Genomic DNA, 23,004 nt, shown 5'->3' with positions numbered 1-23,004 from the left:
CAATCTAATTTAGGATATCAGATAGTCCTATAGCAGTACGGGAAAATGTGTTGATACTGAACAACAAACGGGTTTTGTTGGGTAGGTAAATTTATCGACCTTGACCTTCGAAAGATGATAGATAGTCGGATAGCTAAGAATACCAACCCAAGCAGTCAGTAGGGATACATGAGGTAGCAGACATCGAAAACTATCCAATATTCCAAGCTGACATCCTCTATAATGGTCTGATAGTTCTCCAAGGAGAAGTGCTCACCTTCAAAGCACCCATCCTAATCTGATCACCCAAATTCTGCACATCCGGATTAGCCATGACCCTTCCAGCAATATCCCGGATGTTCCTCTCGAGCCCTTGGATGGTCTCATTATCCATCAGACCGTCTCCACCTGGACCACCTGAACCGGCCGGTCCACCGTACCCATCATCCTCCTGATCTTCTTCGGGTCTACCGAAATACGCATTGGAAGAGATCGCCGTGGCTCCTTGGAAATCTCTCAAACGAGTTTGAGCTTCGTTGGCCGCTTGAGGGTCGTATGTCCCTCTTCCGAAATACATATCCGAGGAGATACCTAATGACGATGATCGGATCAGTATGTAATGTCGTGTGTTCACAATGAATGATAGAGAGGAATGAAAAGGATTAAGGTCTTATGGTTTAAGAGTGAAACAACTTACCCTTTTGATTTCCGAATTTATCTCTTGCTACGTGAACATCATCTACTTGAGCAGCTCGTCTGTGACACGTAACATGACAATTAGCACGAATCATAAGGTGTATCGAGTCTCGGTCCTATATGATTTGGTAACTCACGCCTTGGGCTGAGCAGGTGCAGCTTGTCCAGCGGTCTGTCCGAAACCCAATCTTACCGGCGCAGGTTTACTTTCCTCCTTTCTCGGTGCGCTACTGCTTAATGGAGTCGAGCTTCTACTACTTGAAGCAGCTTGTGCCTTTCTTTTCTCTTCTGCTTCTCTCTCTTTCAACGCTCTAGCTTCCTCTTCTTCCTTCTTCTTATCATACCCTAATCTCTTTATTCTCTCCTCCTCTTCTAGGGCTTTACGTTGAGCTTCTTCAAAGTTGATCGACGTAGCTGCCTTCTTAGCTCCCAATTTACTCGACTTCCCTCCTCCACTGGAAGCAGTGGTACCTCCTGCAGTGGTAGATGAAGATAATCTCGATGAGGCTACGGGTCTAGATGCAGTGGTACCTGAACGTAAAGATGATGAAGTGATAGTTCTCGGACCACTCGCAGCAGGCTTGGGACCTGATCCGATGGATGGTGGACCAGCAGCTTTGGAAGTTGAGCCAGGAGCAGGGGAAGCTGGTTTGGATGATGCAGGTGAAGGTTTGTCCCATGTTGAGAAGAAATCATCATCGCCTGCTGCCTTTGATGGTGAGGCGAGAGGGGTCAGTTCAAGTCCGTCTATATGGATTCCATGGGGATTTCTAGTTTCAAACATACAAAGTTAGTTGCTGCTACTACGGAAAGGATGTCGAAAGCAGTAGTAATAGAGGACTCACCTGATAGCATCCTCGGCAATACGTCTAGCTAATTCTTCCTTGTACAACCCTGCTTGTCTACTAGTGTATCTACCCCTCGCATCGGTATTGGCTGGAGGTAAGAGGTTGACTCCACCGTGTGTGGTGAAGAACTCTCGGATCGGACCGTTACCTCCTACTTTGAGGGTACGAAGTTGTTGTAAGGACCATGAATCGAGGTTGGTCGATCTATCACACAGGGGAGAGTAGTAGGTCAGCTTCGCTCGCGACGCTTTGTAAGGTAGAGATGCAACTGTCCCCTCTGTACATCCAGCTCGTACATATATAGAGCCTCAGTGGTGTAGCTCAAGCTGATGAGGAAGGTGGATTCGAACTCACCTAACAAAAGAGATGTGTACACCCAAATTACGATGTACCGACGAACAATCCAAACATAGGTAAATACCAAAAGTGACTGATGTCCAAGTAGGGTTCTTAGCACCGCAGTCGAAGCATTGCTATGGCATTAGACAGGATACATCAATCGTAAGCTCTTCTCATGTGGCTTGTACAATGTGGATTGAGGTGACAGTGTTTAATGGGTGTCAATCGATGATAGAAGGAGACCACGAAGTGAAGACGTGTTTTCTCTTGTTGCTGAACGATCAACTCACCTTGTTGGCTTTTTGTGATTTGAGATGCGCGAACGTCGCCTGGGTTTGAGCTTTGGTAGGATCCATGATTGGGTATGGTCTATCTTGAATGGATGAGTTATGTAGTGTAGAAGACGAGTTGACAGAATTGAACGATTGAACGCGCTGTTGAGTTGGTGGATGGAGCAGCTCACAATACGTGGCGTGGATGAGGAGTACTTTTCACTCTCAAAAGTGGCAGTCTAGACCATTATGCTGGCTATGCGCGTATCATCTGTAAGTTTACATACATTTCAACGGGAGAACAGTACAGCAATGTGGATGTTCGATCAAATGACTGTAAAGCTTGTACATCATGGGGACCAGGATCTCCTGCTCGGCATCAGGGGGCTGTGTAAGAAGAAGGACTGCTGGTTATTTCATCAGTGATACAGTCAATGGTGTCAGAAGTATTCTTCGCATGGTGATGTGATTCTGATTACATTTGATTCCGTTCGACCGTGATCGGCCCAGACCGGCAGGTGACAGCGATTGATTGAACGACTGAATGAATAAGGCTTCATGACAAACCGATTCAAAGAGATCGCCTTTCTCCAACTCAACGATCAACAACCATCGACTCTATTGCTTGCCGTCTACTGCTGGGTCCTGCTCACCCACACCTCTGCCCTGTTGGACTCTCAACACTTGTTACTTGTACCATCCTTGTCGTTGATCGACTGTGAACGTCCCGCAATCACAATGTCTTCCAAATCTCCATCTCAACCTACACGACCGTCAACCCTCCCCTTGATTCCCCAACAACCACATTGGACAAGACCACCACCTTCTCCACCATCACATACCCCCTTGACCTCTTCGTTCCCACGGGATGCTACATTAGCGCTATCATCGCTATCGATCAGTCAACAGCCTATACCACTACCTACACCTTCCCCTGGTCCACTCGGGTCAACCCAAACATCCACAAAGAACGGTAACACTCTAAGTCCACCTACACCCGCGCCCAGTCCGAGCCCAAGGGATAGAAGGGCATTCAGACAAGATGAAAGCTCGGACGAAGAGATGGTAGAGCAAATGTGGAAAGGGAAAGGTAAGGGTAAACAGAGCGATGTACGAGGTGAGATAGACCTTTGCTCGTACCATCATGTCACGATGATCTTGAAAAATTGACCCTTCATTCTGTTATTCATATTGTACCTAGACCCTCAAGGACTCTTACAATCCTTCACTACTTTATCGCCGTCTCAACGATTCACCTTCCTAAACTCGTTGATTGGTGAATTGAGGTTGAACGAGGCTTTGGTAGTATCACGTAAGATCGAGCCTCTATTGAGACGTGATTTCCTAAGAGAATTACCAGCAGAATTGGCACTACATTGCTTGAGCTTTGTGAGTGATGCATCATGCCTATCCTACCAATACGTATCAGCTAATCCAGTATGTCAACCTATTACAGGTTGATGAGCCTAGAACCCTAGCTAGAGCAGCTCAAGTATCAAATTACTGGAATCAACTGTTACAGGACGAACAAACGTGGAAAGACTTGTTCGACAGACACAATTTCCCTAATCCCCCTCCACCAACTTCTTTCGTCAATAGCAATAGACCTTCGATCGGTATAAGAAGGAGAAGTACTCAGACATCGGGCTCTTTCCCTACTACCAGTACTATCAAAAATTCCAGTATAGTAGCAGTGGCTGTTGCGCAGACGCCAGATGGATCCCATTCTCAATCGTATATCAAAAGAGCGACACCTTTCGGATTTGAAAGAAGGGTATTGAACTTGGCTAGTAGTAGTACCACTTTGGCCTCGAGGTTGAAGGAAAAGGAAGATGGTACCTTCAAAAATAGATTTAAAAATGCTTATCTGACGGGTGAGTAGGATTTCAGTCTACGAGCAGCCGTCGCGAGATCAGAGAAGCAAGGATTCAAACTGATTCTCTCGACAACCTATAGAATCGAACTGGCTATCTGGCGGTCGAAAATTGGCCAATCACATATCGACCGACGACGCAGTAGTGACCACGCTCTGTTTCGACGATTCGCACATCGTCGTCGGAATGGCAAACAACAAGATTCACGTGTTCGATGCAGTCACGGGAACGTACCTGCGATCATTACTGGGACATAGGCAAGGTGTCTGGGCAATGGTATTGGTATCTGCTTCTCCCAACGGGGAAGAATCAGATGAAGATGAATCTCAAGATCTTCAAGCCGGCAGTGGGAATAACAACAATACGACATATAGCTGGTCAAAAGCTTCAGATAGTTATAGGGATAATGGTCAATCTCGAAGATCATCTTTCGCTGGTGGACCTGCGACCGAACGACATCCGCCTCTATCCACATCTTCTTCTTCAGGTTCATTCGGTTACGGTTTGAATTCCAATTTACCAGGTGGGATTTTTGCGAATAATCAGATATCCGATTATCAATCTCAACCTGTCAGACCTAATACCGCTATGGGCTTCTCATCCACCAACTCGTCTTCCCATCACAATCATAATGGATTAATGGGATTGGGCATAGGTGGCAATGATCACAGCAGCTATTCACGTGCTGAGTCTTCCACCTACAAGGAGGGAGGAGGAGAAGGTAAGAAGCAGCGATCGAGTGATCCCTGCGGATGTGCAAGAGGATGGAAGGGAAATAAAAACAATCTGGTGGTATCGGCAGGATGCGATAAAGAAGTGAAAGTGTGGAATTTAGATGCGGGAGAATTGATTCATTCGATGAGAGGTCATAGATCTACTATAAGATGTTTGAAAGTACTTGATCGAAGACCCATTGCCATCTCGGGATCAAGAGATCATACACTCAGAGTATGGGATATCGAGAATGGTTTCCTCTTACATGTTTTGGAAGGACACGAAGAATCTGTACGATGCGTCGAGATAGCTGGGAATAAAGCTGTATCTGGAAGTTACGACTATACATCTAAGATATGGGATCTGGACACGGGCGAGTGTCTCCATACCCTCAGAGGACATTATCATCAGATATATTCGGTGGCGTTCGATGGACAGACGGTGATTACGGGTAGTTTGGATAGTACGATCAGGGTGTGGAGTGGAGCGACCGGGTGAGTGATACGTTGTGATTGAAAAGAACCATTTTTTGAATACCTCCATTACTTTTTCTATCTTTGTGAATTTATTTATACCATACCATACTCGATCTCGTTCATGGGTACATCCACGTTACATGCCAAAGCGTACACGTAGCTAATCCTCCAACTTAACCAGTGAATGTCTAGCCCTTCTTCAAGGTCATACCGCTCTCGTTGGTCAACTACAACTCTCCTCCAACCGCCTCATCACAGGTGGATCAGACGGTAGAGTCATCATATTCGACCTCAACTACTTGTCGACCCTCCACCGTCTATGCGCGCATGACAACTCCGTGACGTGTCTTCAGTTCAACGACAAGTTCATAGTGTCCGGTGGGAATGACGGCAGAGTGAAATTATGGGATGTGAAGTCCGGTAGATTCATCAGAGAACTTACTAGACCTTGTGATGCTGTTTGGAGGATTGGGTTCAGGTCCGATCGAGTGGTATTGCTCTGTCAGAGGGAGGGCAGAACGTGTTTGGAAGTGATTAGTTTTAGACCTGGTGAAGGGGAGAGTAGTAGGTCCAGATAGACTGTATAAAAAGCGGTATGGGACAAATGGCGGTGGTATTTGGCGCGGATTGAGAAGGGACAGTATAGATGATTTAGTTAATTATTCTTTGTTTTGTGTCTTTTGGTGATCGGATTTGTCTTGGTGACTTTGAAAAGACTTTTGTACTAATCTTCTCGTACTGTTATGTTGTTGTTCTTCCTATCACATCTAGTTGGACATGTATTGTACTCCTCTGTCCTGTTAGACCCGAATGGTTTACGCCGAGTCATACTGTATTGTAGTAAGATGCGCTCCAAAAGATTCCGAGCATAATTGACACACTCCGTCTGAAGGGATCTGCTTCCGAGGACGATCTGTTGATCCGATCATGATCATGTGATGATTGTATACCCAAATACTACCTTTCTGTGTTTGTTTGTCAAAACGTCCCACTCACGTTAGCGTGAGAAAGCATGGAATGTTGAATGGCATTGACAGACAGACATAAACGGTACCTCAGAGGTACGATGGTACGCCGAAAGACCGATCATCATGTCTTCCTGCCGACAATAAAGTTCTATAGCCCTTTGAGCCACACATCACACATACATAAACTTTCACACGACACGTGCATATCTAGTGGCTTGATCTTATCTCGCCGATCAATCCGAATGTATTCGAGTGTTTTTGTGTATATGAGTACTTAGGCATACAATACTCGTGCATACAGGATGGGATGGTACGTCCACATAGATGCACCTGGTCATACTCGCCAAACTCGAATATGCCGCACACACAAACATACCCAATAGGCACAGTGGTATGATCGGCTCAAGCTCCTCCTACCTGCAGGGTCCTTTGATCCGTCCATTTGATCCGGATGAGCTTTGGTCAGTGTGTACTTTGTACTTTGATCAACAATCAAATGATCCCTTCTACACAATCTGTCCATGTACATATCTATCGATCCAAAGTGAATTTGTGTGGAAGGATTGAAGTTTTCGATAAGTCAACGCCAACAGAAAACATGAGATGGCGTACTTTGCAATGTGCGAGTGCGAGTACTGTATCTGGTAAAGGACCATGCAGTCTCTTGGAGTAAGTGAGAATGAAGCCTACAAGGACATGATAAGATATATAAAGGGGGTAAGATGGGGTATACATCAAAGTGTTTCCTTCATACAATCCCATCGTAACTTCTACCACACCCTCCCCTCGTAGTTCTGCCAGAACCGTCCCGTAATAGTGATATTGCTACCTCACGATGTCGGACTACGGTAATTACCCAATCGACATCAACCAAATCATGTGGATGTCACTCAGCTCCAACTCTGAGAAAGCCATTGTGAGTTCTTCTTTTCTCTTTCCCTCCCTCTCTCTTTTCGGGCCCCTCGACACTGTACACTTAAGCTGAATTTGCGATCCCCTAATTTCAGTGGTGGAGCACTTTCGCTTTAGTAATCCAAGCATTCATCATTAGTTCAATTATCTCCAAGACATTCCAATATTTCGAATATTTCAAGAAAACGGATAATGTCATTTTCCTATATCTCATAGGTTTAGGTACAGCTCTCAACGTGTAAGTCGTGTTCGACTGTCCTTCCTTTTCCCGATCTTCCTTGTTCCATCTCTACATCGCTTAAAAGTCGCACGCTGACCTTTGGTGCGTTGATTCTGGTGGGTATCGTTACATATCGGTGTATTTTAGTGGTACATTATGTGTGACTACGGCAGAAATGTACGAATTAATCTATTATGCGAAAAACGAATTTCATACGATTTTCAGATTCATCTTCCTAGGAGATAACACCATCTTATTCCTGGGTGGGATTTTCAATTTTACTGGTGGTATATACTATGCTTATAGGGTATGGAGGGTGAGTAGATATGATTCTTCCCGTTATCAAAGCAATTTACTCTCTGTGTGTCTGGCTGATAGTGGAGTGACTACAGATGTGTAATCGAAAATGGTGGGTCATACCTCCATTGGCCATTGGTCTTTCAGGTCCATTTGGTGCGAGTCTGGCGTAAGTCAGATTTAATTCTTCAGTAGTCTATGTCAATTGATGATTGATGGAATACTGCGTATGACCAAAGCGTCGTTGTGAAAGGGTATCAATTACCAATTCTTATCCCAGAGAACCTGGCAAAGCTGGAACCTTATTTCGCTGACTTTGTCAAGACGAATAAGATATGGGGAGGTATGACATTGAGTATGGATGCTACGCTTTGTGTGACATGTGAGTTAACTCGCCAGGCTGAGAACTTATTCAAGTTCTAGCAACGTTGGGACCGAATTGACTGTTTGTATGTAGTAACTCTCTTATTGTTGAGATCGAAGGATAGTGTATTCGCAAATGAGACAAGATTGTTCCATCGATTGATTGCCTTGATGTATGAGTCCATGTAAGTGTGACTCACTCCAGTGCAGCTCAGCTAAAACTTCCAACAACAGTAAGTATGTTACTATCACTGATTTTGCCCTTGTACCGTTCGATAAAGGTTCCCACCAGTCATATTCCTCATTATCGCAGAAGCAAGTGGTAACATGGAAGGTGCACCGACCAGTAAGTTACGTCCCAAACCACTTAACTCATACTGTAAAACTGAATGCTGATTACAATTCAACCCCTGTATAGCCGATTGGAGGAAATTCGTCGTCACCTGTATCCCATGTCTATATTTCCATTCCGTCTTATCTGCCTTGGTTAGTCGACAGACCATTCGAGGTATACTTAATTCCAAACTTGCCTCAGAGGGAGTCAACGTTTTATCGAATGGCGCATCGGGAGGGGGAGGAAAGATGTATGCTTCTTATTCTTATCCTTCACCTTCCACCTCAGCTTTAAACCAAGTTCATTCTAAACAATCCAATACCTTTACTCGATCTAATGTGGAAGAAGGTGAAGGAGGGTATGAGATGAAGTCTGAAGCTGGGAGCGTGGTGACGATTCCAGGTCCGATGGTAAAGGTGAGAGTAAGCATCTTCATCTGTTACTGTTTACAGTATAAGCACTAAATATAGTGACTGATCAACGATTTAATGGTTGTATCAGGTGGAGCAAAATTCGGCAATATCAGAACCCGATTCATACGCTTCGAACCATCCTCAACTTTCACCTCTTGGGGAATTCTCCACGACCAATAGAGATAGGTTTCATTCACTCCATTAATCTTAGACTCTTCATTTTCCCACAACCAGGTCTTATCCGCCGATCTAATTCCATCTAATATGTACATTTCAAGAAAGAGGAAATGGATAAGAAGATCCGGAAGATAAGATGAATGAGAATGAGTAAATGCTGTAAATACTGTAAAGATCTCATACAGGTAAAATAGAATGATCAATAATTCCATTTTTGTACTATAGCACTTAGTGTACTGTATATAACTTACTGTTCCTCCTTATTCATGAATGTTGATGTATTCGATATGATGGGTTTGGACCGTGGCAGACGTGGATTCTCGTTATCATAGATATACATGATCTCAAGGAACCCCTTAAGCATGTCCAAGCAAAATAAGAAGATAAAGTACGATTCCAAGATCCAATCGTAACACGTCCAAAATAAGAAGAAAAGTTTTACAAGAAGTTCTGACCAATGTTTTATTCGGTGATATATACATACTCCTCTCTCTGACCTGTTCTCACTCCTACGATTCAATCACTAATTCACGCGATACTCATCGGACTTTCACCTCTTGACACCACTCCCAATCCACCATTTATCGAATTCCCATTCCCATTCCCATTGTTCTCTTTCCAAAATTCTACTATATTGCCATTCCCCACTGTAATCCCATTCAAACTATTCAGGCCATTCAACTTCTTATTGACCAATCCCTGAATACCAGAAGTATGTTTCTTACTGAAGAACGATCTTTTCTTCCTTTTCGTTATTCCACATGGATCTTCATCTTCCTCATCCGATTGTCCATTTGCAATACCATTGGTCGACCTCTTGTTTCCATTCAATCTAGAAGGTAAAGTACGTCTAGGTAAACCATTTATCCCTCCCTGGCGTCTGTTTCGACCGGGTATAGAATAGGTCGAATCATCATGATCTGAATCCCCATTCATTGGTATGTCTTCGTCATCCGAATCGTGGGGTGAATATCCACCATGAAGCTGTTTCTCTTGCATGTATTCTGTAAGAAAGAAAAGGAATCAGCTAAGATTGCATTTAACAGTCACCACGAATCCACGTGAAGGACATGAAGTCGTATGGATAAGTTGAAAATTACAACATCGAGTTTGAGGATTTCGGCTGAAGACCTCTGATCCCTGCTAAACCAAGAGAAAAGTTCATTTACTCACTCTTCAGACGAATCTCGATCTCATCATCTGGATCAATCTGATCATTGTCCTTCGTCAACCCTATAGCCTGGGAGATGGTCTGTGTAGGTACCTGACGCATCTGTACTGAGGGAGCGTGTGGTAGGTTACGTAAATTCTCAATGACTTGAGTTCTAATTGGAAGTAAAATGCATCATCAGCACCTAAGAGTACCAGTTCGAAGTGACAGAATGAAGCACATCTCAGCACTGAGAGCGGTTGACTTACCTGATTTTATCCAGATACTCAGATGGGTTGTGATCATCCGTATTATTGGGTAATACCTCTAATTTATATCTAGGTCCGTAGTATTCCATACTACGTCACGTATATCAGCTATAACGAATGCCTTACGTACTCTGAAGATGATGACTCACTATTGATTATACGGCAAATCCTCTGGTAGTGTCTTGCCGCACATAACAGCAGTTTCGTTCGTCCAAGCTCGAGCAACATTTTTCCTGCAACTCATGTAATCAGCATATCCCGTTTGATGACTTTCAAAAGAGCGAGTAACTCACGTCGTGTATCCTCCACCACCTAACATCATCACAGGCACTCCAAAACTCTTCACGAAGCTCGTACATTCCCCATGACCTGAATAATGCATGTGTGAGCTTCAGATGCCATAATGCAAGACCCAGCTCACCTTTCAGTGTCAGATTGAATCCACCTAATTTGTCACCTGATAAACTATCTGCTCCCATCTGCAAGATCACTGCGCTGGGTCGGAAGTAGTCCATGATGTGTTGGATGACCTAGTCGTGCATTTGTGTCAGTATACTGATCACACTGTAGGATATCAATAATGCACTTACAGGTTTGAATATAGTATGATACGATTCATCCGTTATTCCATCTCGCAGAGGTACATTCACTGCATATCCTTTACCCCTTTTCATACCCACATCCTACGAACAGATGTCAGTTTTCACTCATTTTCACATTGAACACATCAACTGGACTTACCCTAACATCACCTGTACCAGGGAAGAACTCTCCAAACCTATGGAAGGAGCAAGTCATGACTCTATCCGTAGTATAGAAAGCTTCTTCCACTCCATCTCCATGATGCACATCTACATCTATGTATAGTACTCGGGGATGTATCCTATTCAGGAGGAATCAGCTGAACTTTCTTCACTGCTAGAGCCGAAACAGCTAACATACCTCAACAGCTCAAGAATACCAAGTACACTACATAGCACCCAAGCACGAGTCAGTCATTCAGTCAATCCGCTTTGTGGGAGAAGAGGGATATTTGCTCACATGTCATTCACGTAACAGAATCCACTCGCTTCAGTCTTCTTCGCATGATGTAATCCACCAGCCCAATTAATAGCGATGTCAGCTGCTCCAGAATTCAATCTCTCCGCACCACCTATCAGAAGCATCATCAGTTGTAGATTTTGACGGTTATATCATGCCTAAGTCAACTCACCCAAAGAACCTCCCGCTGAAATCGAGCAGAATTCGAACAATCCGTCAAATGCTGGACAATCTTCCCCTATCAGACCTATTCGTAGAAAGATAATACGAATTAGCTACCATCCTCAATACAAACGCGAAGACGAATGAGAAGCTTACATCTAACTCCACCACCAGTCATAGCCTCTGCCGTTTCCGGCGTAACATTCTCCAAGAACTCGATATATTCGTCGGTATGAAAACGGGTCATTTGAGCTTTAGTAGCTCTGTGTGGTCTCTACGATCCATATTCGATTCTTCAGCCATTAATTCCCGTTTCGTCTCAACTCGACATGATGAGGATTTGAGAGTGTGGCATTGGGTATCACTCACAAACACTTGCATATGTTTACTTCTCGAACCCGTCAAGCTATTCTTAATGAACTTATGTTCCGGCACATGATTTCCATTTCCATTACTGATTTCATCATTCATCTCTCTTTTCCCTTCTCCCTCTACATCAGGTGCATCTTCCTCCACTTCATCTGTCAGACCATAATTCACAATGAGGTTATGGGCCATACGTATCCGATGGGGTTTCATAGGATGTCCAAGGTAATATGTATAGTTCCCTACATCCTGGTCATAGTAATAGGCGACTCGACGAGAAGGTTTGTTGGATCCTGATCCTTCACCAGCTGTCGCTCGGTCTGCAAGGGATGACATTGTGTGATAGTCCGGTGTTGTGTGTGTCTACAAGGTCGGATGTTGCTGTAGGAAGTAGTGAATGCAGAGTACTAGCAGGAAGGTTCATGAGATGAAGGAAGATGGATCCGGATCAGACTGGGTTGGATTGGGTTGAAAGTGGATGACAACAACGGACATCACTCACATCTCCGTTTTCCCATTTCCCCGATAACCAAGTGAGCACATGGTCAATTTCTTGTTTCGGTAACCTCTGATTTGAGTGCTGCTTACCTTGCGTCTGCATGAATCTTTGAGTGATCAGCAAATGTATCTTCGATAGTCTCTCTGCACTTGATTCGTCTAACTTACCCTCTCAGCTCTGTCAGTGATGTTTGCACTTCAATACGGTGCGGTGAAGGCGAACGACTGGCAGCAATGTCTGTCCGCATCACTGACCATTGGACTTTCAACGGACCGATAAGCTTTACTTGACTGAACTGTTCATCACTTTGTACTAACACGAGAAAAGTAGGGTGGATACGATGGGGCAATAACAGGATACTGTAGGGCTCTCAAGGATTCAACTAGAGAGATGATGAAACAACCAAGCAAATGTCTGTGCGCATCAAATCCGAAATCTGGACCTATCCTTTGGGAGGTCCTAGCGAGCAAATATCACTCACTACTCCACCACATGTTGACCCAATCAAAGGACAGTAGAGTAGTCTCTTAATTGAATTCAACCTTGTCACCTCACCTCACCATCAACCCGATATGAATAATGATCAATTGAGAGTGATTAGATTGTTTCAGATACAACCCATTTCGATCATCCATCATCAAGATCAAATTCAAGATGACCTGAAGCCAATTCGGGAAAAGTACCAAACAGCTTGTGCGAGGGACCAAACAGGACTAGAATACTCATACTCACTCTGCAATATACGTTACGTATCTCCACCGTACCGTTGTACGAACATATCCCCACCTCACCTTGGGCAAAATAAGGTCTGTTAAACATCTGGTCCGAATCATGGTTATACCTTCTCTAACTGAAGATCAAAATCCTCAATGACCAGCAATCCACACGAGAACACCTCCCAGCATGTCAGAAGTATTAGCCTACATGTGTGAGTGTAACCTCTCATCCACTCGATCCTCACCAGAAGCGACCACTGTAACCCAGCTCACTCTGTCTCTTCCCATAGCCGGCCCCTTCTTCTTGGGATTCGCCTTGGAATCTTTTGGCATGGGAATAGTTCTGATCCTATCTATAAACTACTTTATGACACTGGCATCTCAGCCTAAATCACCTCATGAATCATCTCGGACCCTCGGTGTTTGCCTCGTAGGCATCAGTTTGGTGCTGAACATTGTTCAGACTATCGTAGATCTCACAAGGGGATGGAACGTGAGTCTGGCAGTCCTGTCATCTCGCTTACTTGTCTGTATATGAATACTGACAATGGTGTGATGTGAATTACGAGCAGATGTTCGCAACGAATTTTACCAATATCGCAGGATTCTTAACCTCCTCACCATCGTTTTTCGTGTCACCCTTTCTAGGTTTGATCCAATCTACCATTACTCAGTTATTCCTCTTACGCAGAATCACCTTGTTCATCTCCTCTTTAGACCTCTTATGGCCCAAGTTAGCTCATCCACTGGTCAAGCACTTCTTCGCGTCCTCGATCGGTATAGCCATCTTGGCGTGCTTCGTCAGTGGCACCATTAGTAGTGTGTTGGTATGGAAGAGTGGTAGTCTCATATCCCTAGGACTACCAGGTAACACTGGGTGAGTCCGTTGAGCAGTCGCAACCTGGTGCAGTCTGAAAAGAGACTGAACTAACATATTCGCAGCTTCGCAAAGGCAGAATCAGTTTGGCTGGCAACATCCACGGCAGTGGATACGCTCTTATCATTAGTACTTAGTATCGAGTTGTGGTGGGCAAGACAAAAATTAGGTTTGCAAGGTGGTGTAATGAGGGAAATAGTGACTAGGTTGATCGTGAGTCATGCTCTCAAGTTTGGTAAATCCCAATTATTATCATTGACCATGCTTTTTACAGCTCGTGACCTGCCATGGTGGACTTGCTGTATCCGGCTTACAGCTGTCGTCATTACTACTATACAATTACTGGAGGTATAACGCATTCTGCTACCTTCCCATCCTATTCGTAAGCCCTCATTCTGGGACGCATGGTATATGCTGAAGCGCATTGGTCGTAGTTACCAAAAGTTTACAACATAACTCTGATCTTATCACTTTCCGTGCCCCATTCAACCGAAATTGCTCCAAATCCCTCACACATGTTTTCGTTACCTACCATATTAGATACCCAAGTACCCACCAATGAAACGAATAGACGGTTCACAAGTCCTGTCCCCCACCACTATGATGGAATGAAATCAAGGAGAGACATTGAGCAACAACCTCAGCATTCTTGTCAGATGGCTGAAAGACCAAATAAGAGACAATGGATCAGCTGGAGTGTTGGTGCCATTCCTTCCTCTTCATCTTCACAAATCAGAAATCGACATAGTATCTCTCAACACCGTCACTTTCAGGTGAGCCAGTCTTTGTTCTGCACCTCAAATGTAACTTGATGGTTTAGCAGGAACCTATGTTGATCTTCGATCCTGTAATATAAATATAGAGGTATTCATACCATGAGCGATTCCACGAAGAAAAGGATCGACGACCATCCAATCCTAACTCATTATCACCATTGATACCTGAACAACTACAATCCAGCAGTCCCCTCGCTTTCACTCATCAGTCATCTTTCTTACCCGATCATACCATCTTGCCTTCTCCTCCTCCATCAAGTATGACAGTACAGCGGCATAGCGTCATTGTCACTCCTACAAGTAGTCGGCCATTACGGTCATCCTTCGCTGGTTCTGGACTAAATCCTCAACCACATTCTTCGTTATTTGGTGTCGATCCTTTCGATTCGACGAATATTTATGATCAACATCATCATTCACCTGATGATAGATCTATCCCACGTACAGAAGAGGCAGATGAGAAGAGTTTGATCGGTGTTTCCCAATCCAGTGGACGGAATCAAGAACGAAGCGAAGAAGATAGACCGGTAAGCTTTATGGATATGTTGGACACTGGACCGGATTCAGGCAAATACAGGGGAAATGTGAAAGACTTCTAAGATATACGTACAGTACGAGAGAGATAGTAAAACGTGATCATAGACATGGAGGATCAATTAGTAAAACTACAGTGTACCGTGTATCTTGTTTAACAGAAAACCTCCTTTAAATTGATTCTCAAAGAATTAGAAATTGCAAATGTCAATGCCAATTCCTGCTGATGAGACTATACAGTACTACTGTATGCATATCTTACAGTACCAACTTTAACCTATCAAATCTCAAGATACTGCTACTACTGCTGATCCTGCTTCCTCTCTGAATCGACTTCGTTTTCTTGCTGGATATCATTCTCATATACATTGAGCTGACCATATCACCATTTCGGCATACCCACCGCATAGAGATAGGGTATTCGATCACTTTCGAGATTGAGACGAAAATGATTTTCCTTGTTTCAACTACATTCCAATTCGAATCTCACATAAGCTGATCCATCAATCATTAATTCATCGCCTTCGATCTTGATCTTAATCTTGATCCAATGTTGTTTGTAACAACAGAGGAGAGTGGATTACTTACAAGTAATTTTGCATGATATTGTGCACCATAACTTCCTCTTTGAATAAGTTGAGTGTTTCCTGATGACTTAATCGCCGGCCAAAGATGGGTCTTGATAACTTGATCCAGAATTACGATTAGAGCTTCATCTTCTTCGATTGACCAGGGCTATGTTGTATATGTGAGTATGGATATGAGATGGTAGGATCAGAGATACAGAGATGTTTTGGAATTGAGAGTTGTGGTACAACATCGAATTGGGTGAAATACAACAAAATGTCCTCAGCTCATTGTTCAACCATATCGAAGGATGGAGATCTCAATCTGTAAGATGGTAAATTGTTCATCAGAAAATACTTACCACCTTGGTACCTCCCTTCCCACCATTATCCTTTTTAGGTGAACCTCTAACTTTCTTGCCATTCACAAGAGGTTTCTCATCCTTGATTGAAATTGAATCGTACGGGGTGAGAGTCGAACTGGAACCGTCGGAAGAAACGGGTGAACAAGGTCTTTCTCTCTTGACCATTGTTGTAAGGTCTTTGGTCTTCGTGTTCCAAAGGCTGAATGGGAAGTTTGGATAAGTAATAAGATATAATAGAGGAAAATATATCGTATACTGTACTGTATAAAGAAGAAGTAGTTAAAACAGAAACAACCGAATTATGAATATGGTTATCTCTATATATTGTCAAAGTACATTGCATGATCATACTCATAGTCATGGTCGTCAAGGACAACCCATCAATTGATCCGATCAATCAATGACGAAAGTGGTTAGTCTGGAGGGCCTGTAGTAGTCCAGAGGAAGAGGGCGTAAATCAGATCAGCATCAGTTTCAGGTGTCCACAACACCCATCAATATGTCGTCAGCTCTAATCCAACATCACCGATAGTCTTCTCCGTACATTGGACTCAGTCGTCATCATATTGGCATCGTCAGTGTCATCAGTCACTGTACAGGAAGAATTATATACATTTCGTGTGATTGTCCGTATCCACATATAATGCTTAAATGCTAGAAATGATTCTATGAAACAAAACGAAAGAAGATGCTCTATTATAGAAATTGTCCATTGGTAAATCGATGATGATCGTCATTAAGTTAAACATTGTCCGTATACTGTTTGTTTATTTTGTTTTTCTTATCTCCAAATTACCCGGAACATCCTTTCCTTTCCTTCCGACATTACCTCTAAAGCAACATTCCGATAGCTCCCAGTACCACTGCCAGGCCCAACGAAGGGATGACGAGTCGACCTGCACCTGAGTTGACAGATGATGCTGAAGCTGAGGCAGAAGCTGCTGCTGAGGCTGCAGCAGCATTCGTCGAAGCAGCCGCACGGGAAGATACAGCTGATGAGGTGATCGTAGCTGGCACCGAAGCACTTGACGAGCTTGATCCTGACGCGGAGGCTGGAGAAGAGGGAGAAGAAGAGTTGGAAGCGGAGACGGAGGCGGAAGAAGAGACGGAGGAAGAGTTCGAAGCAGAAGCAGATGATGAGGCGGAGGCTGAAACAGAGGTACTTTGGATGGAAGCAAGTTGAGTAACAGCAGCTACGTTTGCTGTTCCACCACCGACCGTACTATAAGGTGTACATTGAGAAGTCGCTCCTGCAGGGTGGGGGGCAGGTGTAGTAGGGTCATCCTGGTGGAATTTCACTCCATCATATACACCTGGAGCTTCATCCGTGGGAGCACCAAGACACTGATCGAATCCATCTCCCATATCTCCTGGGATGGTGAATCCACATGATAAGACATCGTAGATGTGTTCGCAGTATGCGGCAGCGTTGGGTCCGTCTCGACATGCTCGGATACAGAACTCATCTGTGTAGGATGAAAAGAGAGGTGATCAATTAGCTAAGTGACTATGATGAGGCTTTAAAGAAGAGTGTAGTGGCCAAATGTGAAGGAAGGTAGCACAATGACGATAGAAGCAACCAGTAGAATCGCTTCGATCTGATTGCAAGGACTGCCTTCCGCTTGACGATCGACTCGATGACACTCACTAGAAGACATGAAACTAGTCCATTCATGAGTCTGTTCGTATGATCCCGAAAAAGCGTTGGTGAATACTAGACCACCTTGAGGGTTCTGCCAGTGGCGAGCAGTAAAGTGTTATTCAACATAGATCAGCTTTTATCTTCCTTGTTGTTGACGAGATCTTATGACAAATAGACTCACACCAAGACCTGTCCAGGAGTGAGGATCTAATTCACCACCTTCATCACCGGCAGGAATGAGTAATTGCGTAAGCTATCATCGACCATCACCTCAATATCAGCACAAGCATATATAAAGCCGATTGATCGATCGATCGATCGATGGAGGATGGGATTTAGGGAAGTACGTACATCACCATTACCGGTTACTTGGACGTAAGATACTTTTTCAGATTCGACTTTGACGAAATGAGCACCTTTGATCGTACCCTCTGGAATCAGTCTGGTTCCGTAACCATCTTTGAGACAGTACCTATCAGTCGTAAGAAAGAGCGAAAGTCAGCCTTACTTGATATATGATCAATCAGAGCGAAAGAAAGATGAATCAGTCTTGAGATGAGCTAAACTCACGCCACTACGATCTGCTCGACATTCCCGATTTTAGATGTTCCATCACCCTCTTCCGAGTGAGTATCAGGTGGGCCCCAGAGACAGAAATCGTCCACGGCATTGACAAATACGTTCTGACAATTTGATGTCTGGGATGAGTCGGTGCCGCACTGGTTCGTACCAGATTGACCTTCTTCGGAGTATTGGGGGAGAGAACCGACTTGGTAGGTTGCGGTGTATTGGGCGGAGACCGAGGCGAGGAGAGGTACGAGGGGTAGTAAAGTGGTGAGCGTTAGTGAAAACATCTTATAAGGCGATTAGATCAGATCGAAGTTGTGAGTTATGATATTATAAGAAAAAGAAGTTGGAGAGAATGTCCAGGATGTGATGTATTATATTATATATTCGAATCGAGCGATCTGACTGAGAGTGGGGGAAGCGAGTAAGTTCTTTTGAACAAGGGATAAACTAACGATGTCAGTGAGGAGAGAAGGGAGATGGGTAAGGGAATGAGAGAAAGGATGAAAAGGTAGACCGAGGTATCTTGGCATGTATCTGTATATAGACTTCATCACCGCTATGACATTTCATCTAACACCGCATCACCATACTTGAAATATGTAAACAAGCGAGAAGCAAGGTAAAAAAAGCTTATCGAGATCCGCAGAGAAATTCCATCCGACATCTAACCCTTTGGACATGACATGAGCCCGCCCTCCACTCAGGGTAGACATCAGACATCGATCAGGGCGGTGTTTGCGCCGTACCTCGCTCTAAGCTCAGAATCTCACGTTCTCAGTGTAACATGTCTTCTTGGTGCGGATAAGGATAAGCCTAAAATCTGTTAGAGTGAAACGCATTCAATTGGTATCGAGTGGCTGCATCTGTAGTGACATCCTCATACTGCGACTGTGGTGGACATGACGGATATGGAGATGCATGATAAAAAGATAACAATTCCTTTACAGTGTGTATGACGATGAACCACAACATCGTAGCTGTATATATCAATTGGGATTCTTACGCATATATACCGTTATATCCACATGTTTACCCTACAACGTAATGGTTGCAATGTGTTTTTTTTTGTGTTGTGAGCTTCACTGATTATTGCACTCCCAATTGGCCGTCATGCGAACACCTTCGGTGAATGTGAGTCTGGTCGGTGAGCCAAGTATTAGCGAAATCACAGTATATAGACACGATTCATTCGATAAACAATAACGATAATATCAACAATCTACAAACGACCAGGCTAATCAAATATATACATCTTATCAGACCTCATCAGACCTCATATCACTCAAGCAAATCTCGATACAGTCGTTTTGACTTAGTTCAATCCCTTCTTCTCAAGTTCGAAGAACTTGGTGAAAACATCTTTAACGGTATCTTCCTTGGGTCGGACTGCACACCAAATCAATATCAGTATGCCGGCCTGACTAATAACCATTGGGAGCAAGTCGTATACTCACATTGTATACCGAGTTCTTTCTTGATCTTATCGTTCTTGAGGGTGTAAGTACCAGGATCGATATAAGCGTATTTACCAGGATTGCCAGTTGAGAATCTGTCGGCTTGTTCGGGGAATTGTCCTCGAGCAATATCAGCGAATTCCTGATAGTCGTACGCTATATACCATGTAACAATCGCAATCAACACCAGGCCGTTCAAGATGCAAGATTGGGGTATAAACTCACGTCCAGCAGAAGTGATGAATCTCCCTTGAGCATTTCTCACGACAGCTTGGTAATGCGCTTCAGCTGCATCTCGTACCTGTATGATAACAACTTTCCACGTCAGCTATACGATCATAACAGTTAAGACTTCAAGGTCTACTGAAACCTGGCGAGGCCAGTTGGATATCACTCACATCGACGTAATGGGTGAAGAGAGTAGGGGCAATAGGAACGTCCTTTCCTTTTGCAAGAGCATATAAGACTTCAGTCGACATACCACCCTGACTGAGTGATTTGAGAGGTTGAACTAGATGTGATTGATACATTATCTCCGATCAGCGCTCTTTGCCCCCAATGTGCAACAAGACTGACAATAAACTGTGTTTCAACTCACTTGGTGGACCGAAGATCATCACACAGTTGATGACTGCAAGAGACCAATCGTGACCTCCATTCTTCCTGGATTCTTCTTGAGTCTTCCAAGCTGCCAATTCGGCTTCTTTCTTGGAACTCATATAGAATAGTACACCTATACAGGATGTCAGCAAATTGTCGAGATTATCAACAGAGATATTAGGGGTGTGACTTACCGGGAGGGAAAACGGGATTGCTGAAGTGGGGAAATGCCAAGAGTCAGTAATTGTACTATTGAAAAACTGTAAAGCAAGAGCAAGCGATTGATAGACTTACTCTGACTTTCCACCATTCTCAACAATCTTGTCCATATCCTGAAGAGTGTAAGGGTTCCAGTCTTTCTCGTCGAGGACCAAACCCTTTTGAGTATGAGGATGTTCAGTGTGTTTACCAACCGAGCCTATAACATAACTCATGTCAGCGCACAATCAAACAGCAAGTGAAAACGGGGAAACTTACCATAAGTACCGGTGACTACGACAGATTTGACGGAAGGTTCTTTAGCAGCAGCCTCAAGTACACTAGTGGTACCTTGTAAAGCAGGAGCCAAGTGAGATTCTCTATATTCGTCATCACCAAATTCGACTGGTGAAGCGGTATGTACGACGGCATCTACCCCCTTGATGGCTTCGGTGTAATCTCCATTCTCCAATGATCCAGTGACGAACAGTTGAAGTTTACCTGAATCGACGTAGGGCTTGTACTCTGGGATGGCAAGGATCTCATCTTTCTTGGAAGGTGATCGGAGAGTTCCTCGGACGGTCCATCCGTGTTCGAGGAAATTGAGAGCTACGTGAGCTGCGAGCTGCACATTCATCATGCATCAATAACTGCATAGCAGAAGATATAAAGGAAGGGAGGAAAGAATGCGGATTGGTTTGGCAACTTACGAATCCTGAAATACCAGTGAGTAAAACGGTAGGCATTGTGATTGGATCTGTCGTTGGTGTAAAGTTATAAATTCAAGTAACTTTGATCTATTGGGATACTAGACTGGAATGGATTGTTGCGATGTTGACGAGGATGGGAAAGAAACAAGTTGGGAAGGAGATGTCTTCAAGGTGCCCTTTTATATGTATGACTTATCTCTATCATCATCCACTTGATGATCCGCATCCACTTTCCCCCCTCCACATTCCTTTCGATTGACCTCCATTCCTCCATCATCCTCCACTAACATGCTTGTTATTTATGTTGCTTTGTGATCAAGTCGCTTCATGTTCCCGCCCTTACTCATCAAGCACGATATTTGACGATTAAAGGTTCTCGCATGGTCAGTAATACGATCAACACAGGGAGACGGAGTACCTTACAGTAGACTGATTGATGGATTTCGTTGCGTTCTCAGTTGCGTTCTCACCACCACTCGGAGTTCGGTTGTGGTTAATGTTGCTTGATCTTCTCGGTTTTCTCCGTCGAGCCTCCACTCGAGACACTGTTACGTAAGTCTGGATAGTAACAACCTCCATCCTCCATCTGAATCCAGCCTCCACTTGAAAAAATACTGTATATATATAACAAAGTGGAGGAGAAGTGGACGGTAAACGGTGGATGGTGGATGGAGGCCAGTTGGTCTTTTTACTCTTTCTCTGCGTAAGTCACGACACGACGAAGGTGGATGAAGCATACCCAAACGATCATTCTCCCTACCCGCTGGAGTCTCGCGCTTCATTGCAAGGTATGACCAACCATGTTTCATCTTGTAGATGATCACAGATGTAGATGAGATGTAAATCAAGTATCGCACCTCCACCATCAATTGCACCTATCCCAGCTGGGACGTCAAGGACAATACGTCGCACACAAGTATACTTCCTTGACCTCAACGGCACAACGCACCGGACTTGCACTTGACGTTAATTTAGTGAACTATCTCGTAGTAGTCGAGTGAATTCTCCCATGAATTCTAGAACTCATAAGAGAAGGGTAGATCGTCAAAATGACGTTGAGTGTTGTTGAACATGTATGTGCCTGTTCAGGGTTCATCCTGTGAGTGTAGCTAGGGGAGGCATTTTCGAGAAATTTCTTCTAACAACTGGACACTGAATTTGGGTGGATGCAAGGCTAACAGGTATGTGTGTGGCCTCTGTGACCAGCCTGTAGTTTGATTGTGATTGTGCCATGCATGGAAAGGTTGATTTAGAAGTTCACAACATTCAAAGAGAAAAATTGTTTTGTCGGACCGGACGGATCTCTCCTGTAATTCCGTTCAAATCCGTTTCATATTCCGCTCGGTGCTCGCAGGTCATGAATGCAATCCAGTGTCATCAGCCATGCAAACTTCTCGATAATCCAAGCACGCAACAAGGTGTTGCACAGAGGGTCTAGTCCAGCACTGTAGCGCACCAAGGATATGCATATAGGAATGACGGAACATGGCATCAAGAGCGAGAGTAGAGTTGATTCCAGGTCTGTGTGATATTCAGGGTTGAGTGAGTGTGAAGCGAGCGCGTCAGGCCAAGGGGAAAAGACGGAAGAGTGTCAAAACCAAGCTTGACGTCAGAGTTGAACTGCTGG

General features: G+C 44.1%; 8 protein-coding genes across 8 annotated transcripts; 3 read left to right on the top strand and 5 right to left on the bottom strand.

The window, feature by feature from the left end:
• Positions 1-91: 91 nt before the first annotated feature.
• Positions 92-2,218, bottom strand: V865_004260 (uncharacterized protein; the record flags this gene model as incomplete). The annotated part of the gene is made up of 7 exons (XM_066228045.1): positions 92-133; positions 257-570; positions 677-735; positions 813-1,445; positions 1,521-1,727; positions 1,878-1,996; positions 2,153-2,218. The coding sequence occupies 7 exons, from the start codon at positions 2,216-2,218 to the stop codon at positions 92-94; spliced, it is 1,440 nt and encodes a 479-aa protein (XP_066084142.1).
• Positions 2,219-2,872: 654 nt separating this feature from the next.
• Positions 2,873-5,776, top strand: V865_004259 (uncharacterized protein; the record flags this gene model as incomplete). Its single annotated transcript, XM_066228044.1, has 5 exons — positions 2,873-3,251; positions 3,336-3,523; positions 3,591-4,008; positions 4,091-5,216; positions 5,380-5,776. 5 exons carry the CDS (start codon positions 2,873-2,875, stop codon positions 5,774-5,776), a joined length of 2,508 nt encoding a protein of 835 aa, XP_066084141.1.
• A 1,225-nt stretch (positions 5,777-7,001) lies between these two features.
• On the top strand, positions 7,002-8,910 carry V865_004258 (uncharacterized protein; the record flags this gene model as incomplete). The annotated part of the gene is made up of 9 exons (XM_066228043.1): positions 7,002-7,082; positions 7,174-7,316; positions 7,446-7,614; positions 7,691-7,764; positions 7,835-7,977; positions 8,053-8,143; positions 8,240-8,304; positions 8,377-8,714; positions 8,794-8,910. 9 exons carry the CDS (start codon positions 7,002-7,004, stop codon positions 8,908-8,910), a joined length of 1,221 nt encoding a protein of 406 aa, XP_066084140.1.
• A 500-nt stretch (positions 8,911-9,410) lies between these two features.
• V865_004257 (uncharacterized protein) lies at positions 9,411-12,206 on the bottom strand (the record flags this gene model as incomplete). Its single annotated transcript, XM_066228042.1, has 13 exons — positions 9,411-9,886; positions 10,056-10,207; positions 10,302-10,391; positions 10,451-10,534; positions 10,595-10,670; positions 10,723-10,831; positions 10,892-10,984; positions 11,043-11,184; positions 11,244-11,270; positions 11,343-11,454; positions 11,515-11,589; positions 11,661-11,778; positions 11,874-12,206. 13 exons carry the CDS (start codon positions 12,204-12,206, stop codon positions 9,411-9,413), a joined length of 1,887 nt encoding a protein of 628 aa, XP_066084139.1.
• Positions 12,207-13,272: 1,066 nt separating this feature from the next.
• Positions 13,273-15,337, top strand: V865_004256 (uncharacterized protein; the record flags this gene model as incomplete). The annotated part of the gene is made up of 7 exons (XM_066228041.1): positions 13,273-13,297; positions 13,376-13,578; positions 13,658-13,962; positions 14,028-14,175; positions 14,237-14,344; positions 14,397-14,735; positions 14,825-15,337. The coding sequence occupies 7 exons, from the start codon at positions 13,273-13,275 to the stop codon at positions 15,335-15,337; spliced, it is 1,641 nt and encodes a 546-aa protein (XP_066084138.1).
• Positions 15,338-15,735: 398 nt separating this feature from the next.
• Positions 15,736-16,368, bottom strand: V865_004255 (uncharacterized protein; the record flags this gene model as incomplete). Its single annotated transcript, XM_066228040.1, has 3 exons — positions 15,736-15,807; positions 15,861-16,007; positions 16,201-16,368. 3 exons carry the CDS (start codon positions 16,366-16,368, stop codon positions 15,736-15,738), a joined length of 387 nt encoding a protein of 128 aa, XP_066084137.1.
• A 666-nt stretch (positions 16,369-17,034) lies between these two features.
• On the bottom strand, positions 17,035-18,699 carry V865_004254 (uncharacterized protein; the record flags this gene model as incomplete). The annotated part of the gene is made up of 5 exons (XM_066228039.1): positions 17,035-17,669; positions 17,852-17,936; positions 18,027-18,098; positions 18,197-18,317; positions 18,416-18,699. The coding sequence occupies 5 exons, from the start codon at positions 18,697-18,699 to the stop codon at positions 17,035-17,037; spliced, it is 1,197 nt and encodes a 398-aa protein (XP_066084136.1).
• A 1,028-nt stretch (positions 18,700-19,727) lies between these two features.
• On the bottom strand, positions 19,728-21,413 carry V865_004253 (uncharacterized protein; the record flags this gene model as incomplete). Its single annotated transcript, XM_066228038.1, has 9 exons — positions 19,728-19,801; positions 19,870-20,025; positions 20,095-20,170; positions 20,268-20,380; positions 20,468-20,602; positions 20,664-20,683; positions 20,764-20,887; positions 20,947-21,292; positions 21,378-21,413. 9 exons carry the CDS (start codon positions 21,411-21,413, stop codon positions 19,728-19,730), a joined length of 1,080 nt encoding a protein of 359 aa, XP_066084135.1.
• Positions 21,414-23,004: the final 1,591 nt, after the last annotated feature.

The sequence above is a fragment of the Kwoniella europaea genome, chromosome 1 (genome assembly GCF_036810445.1).
Source record: "Kwoniella europaea PYCC6329 chromosome 1, complete sequence".
NCBI classification, from domain to species: Eukaryota; Fungi; Basidiomycota; class Tremellomycetes; order Tremellales; family Cryptococcaceae; genus Kwoniella; species Kwoniella europaea.
Note: the sequence above shows the minus strand (reverse complement) of the source record. Positions and strands in the feature narration are given on the sequence as shown.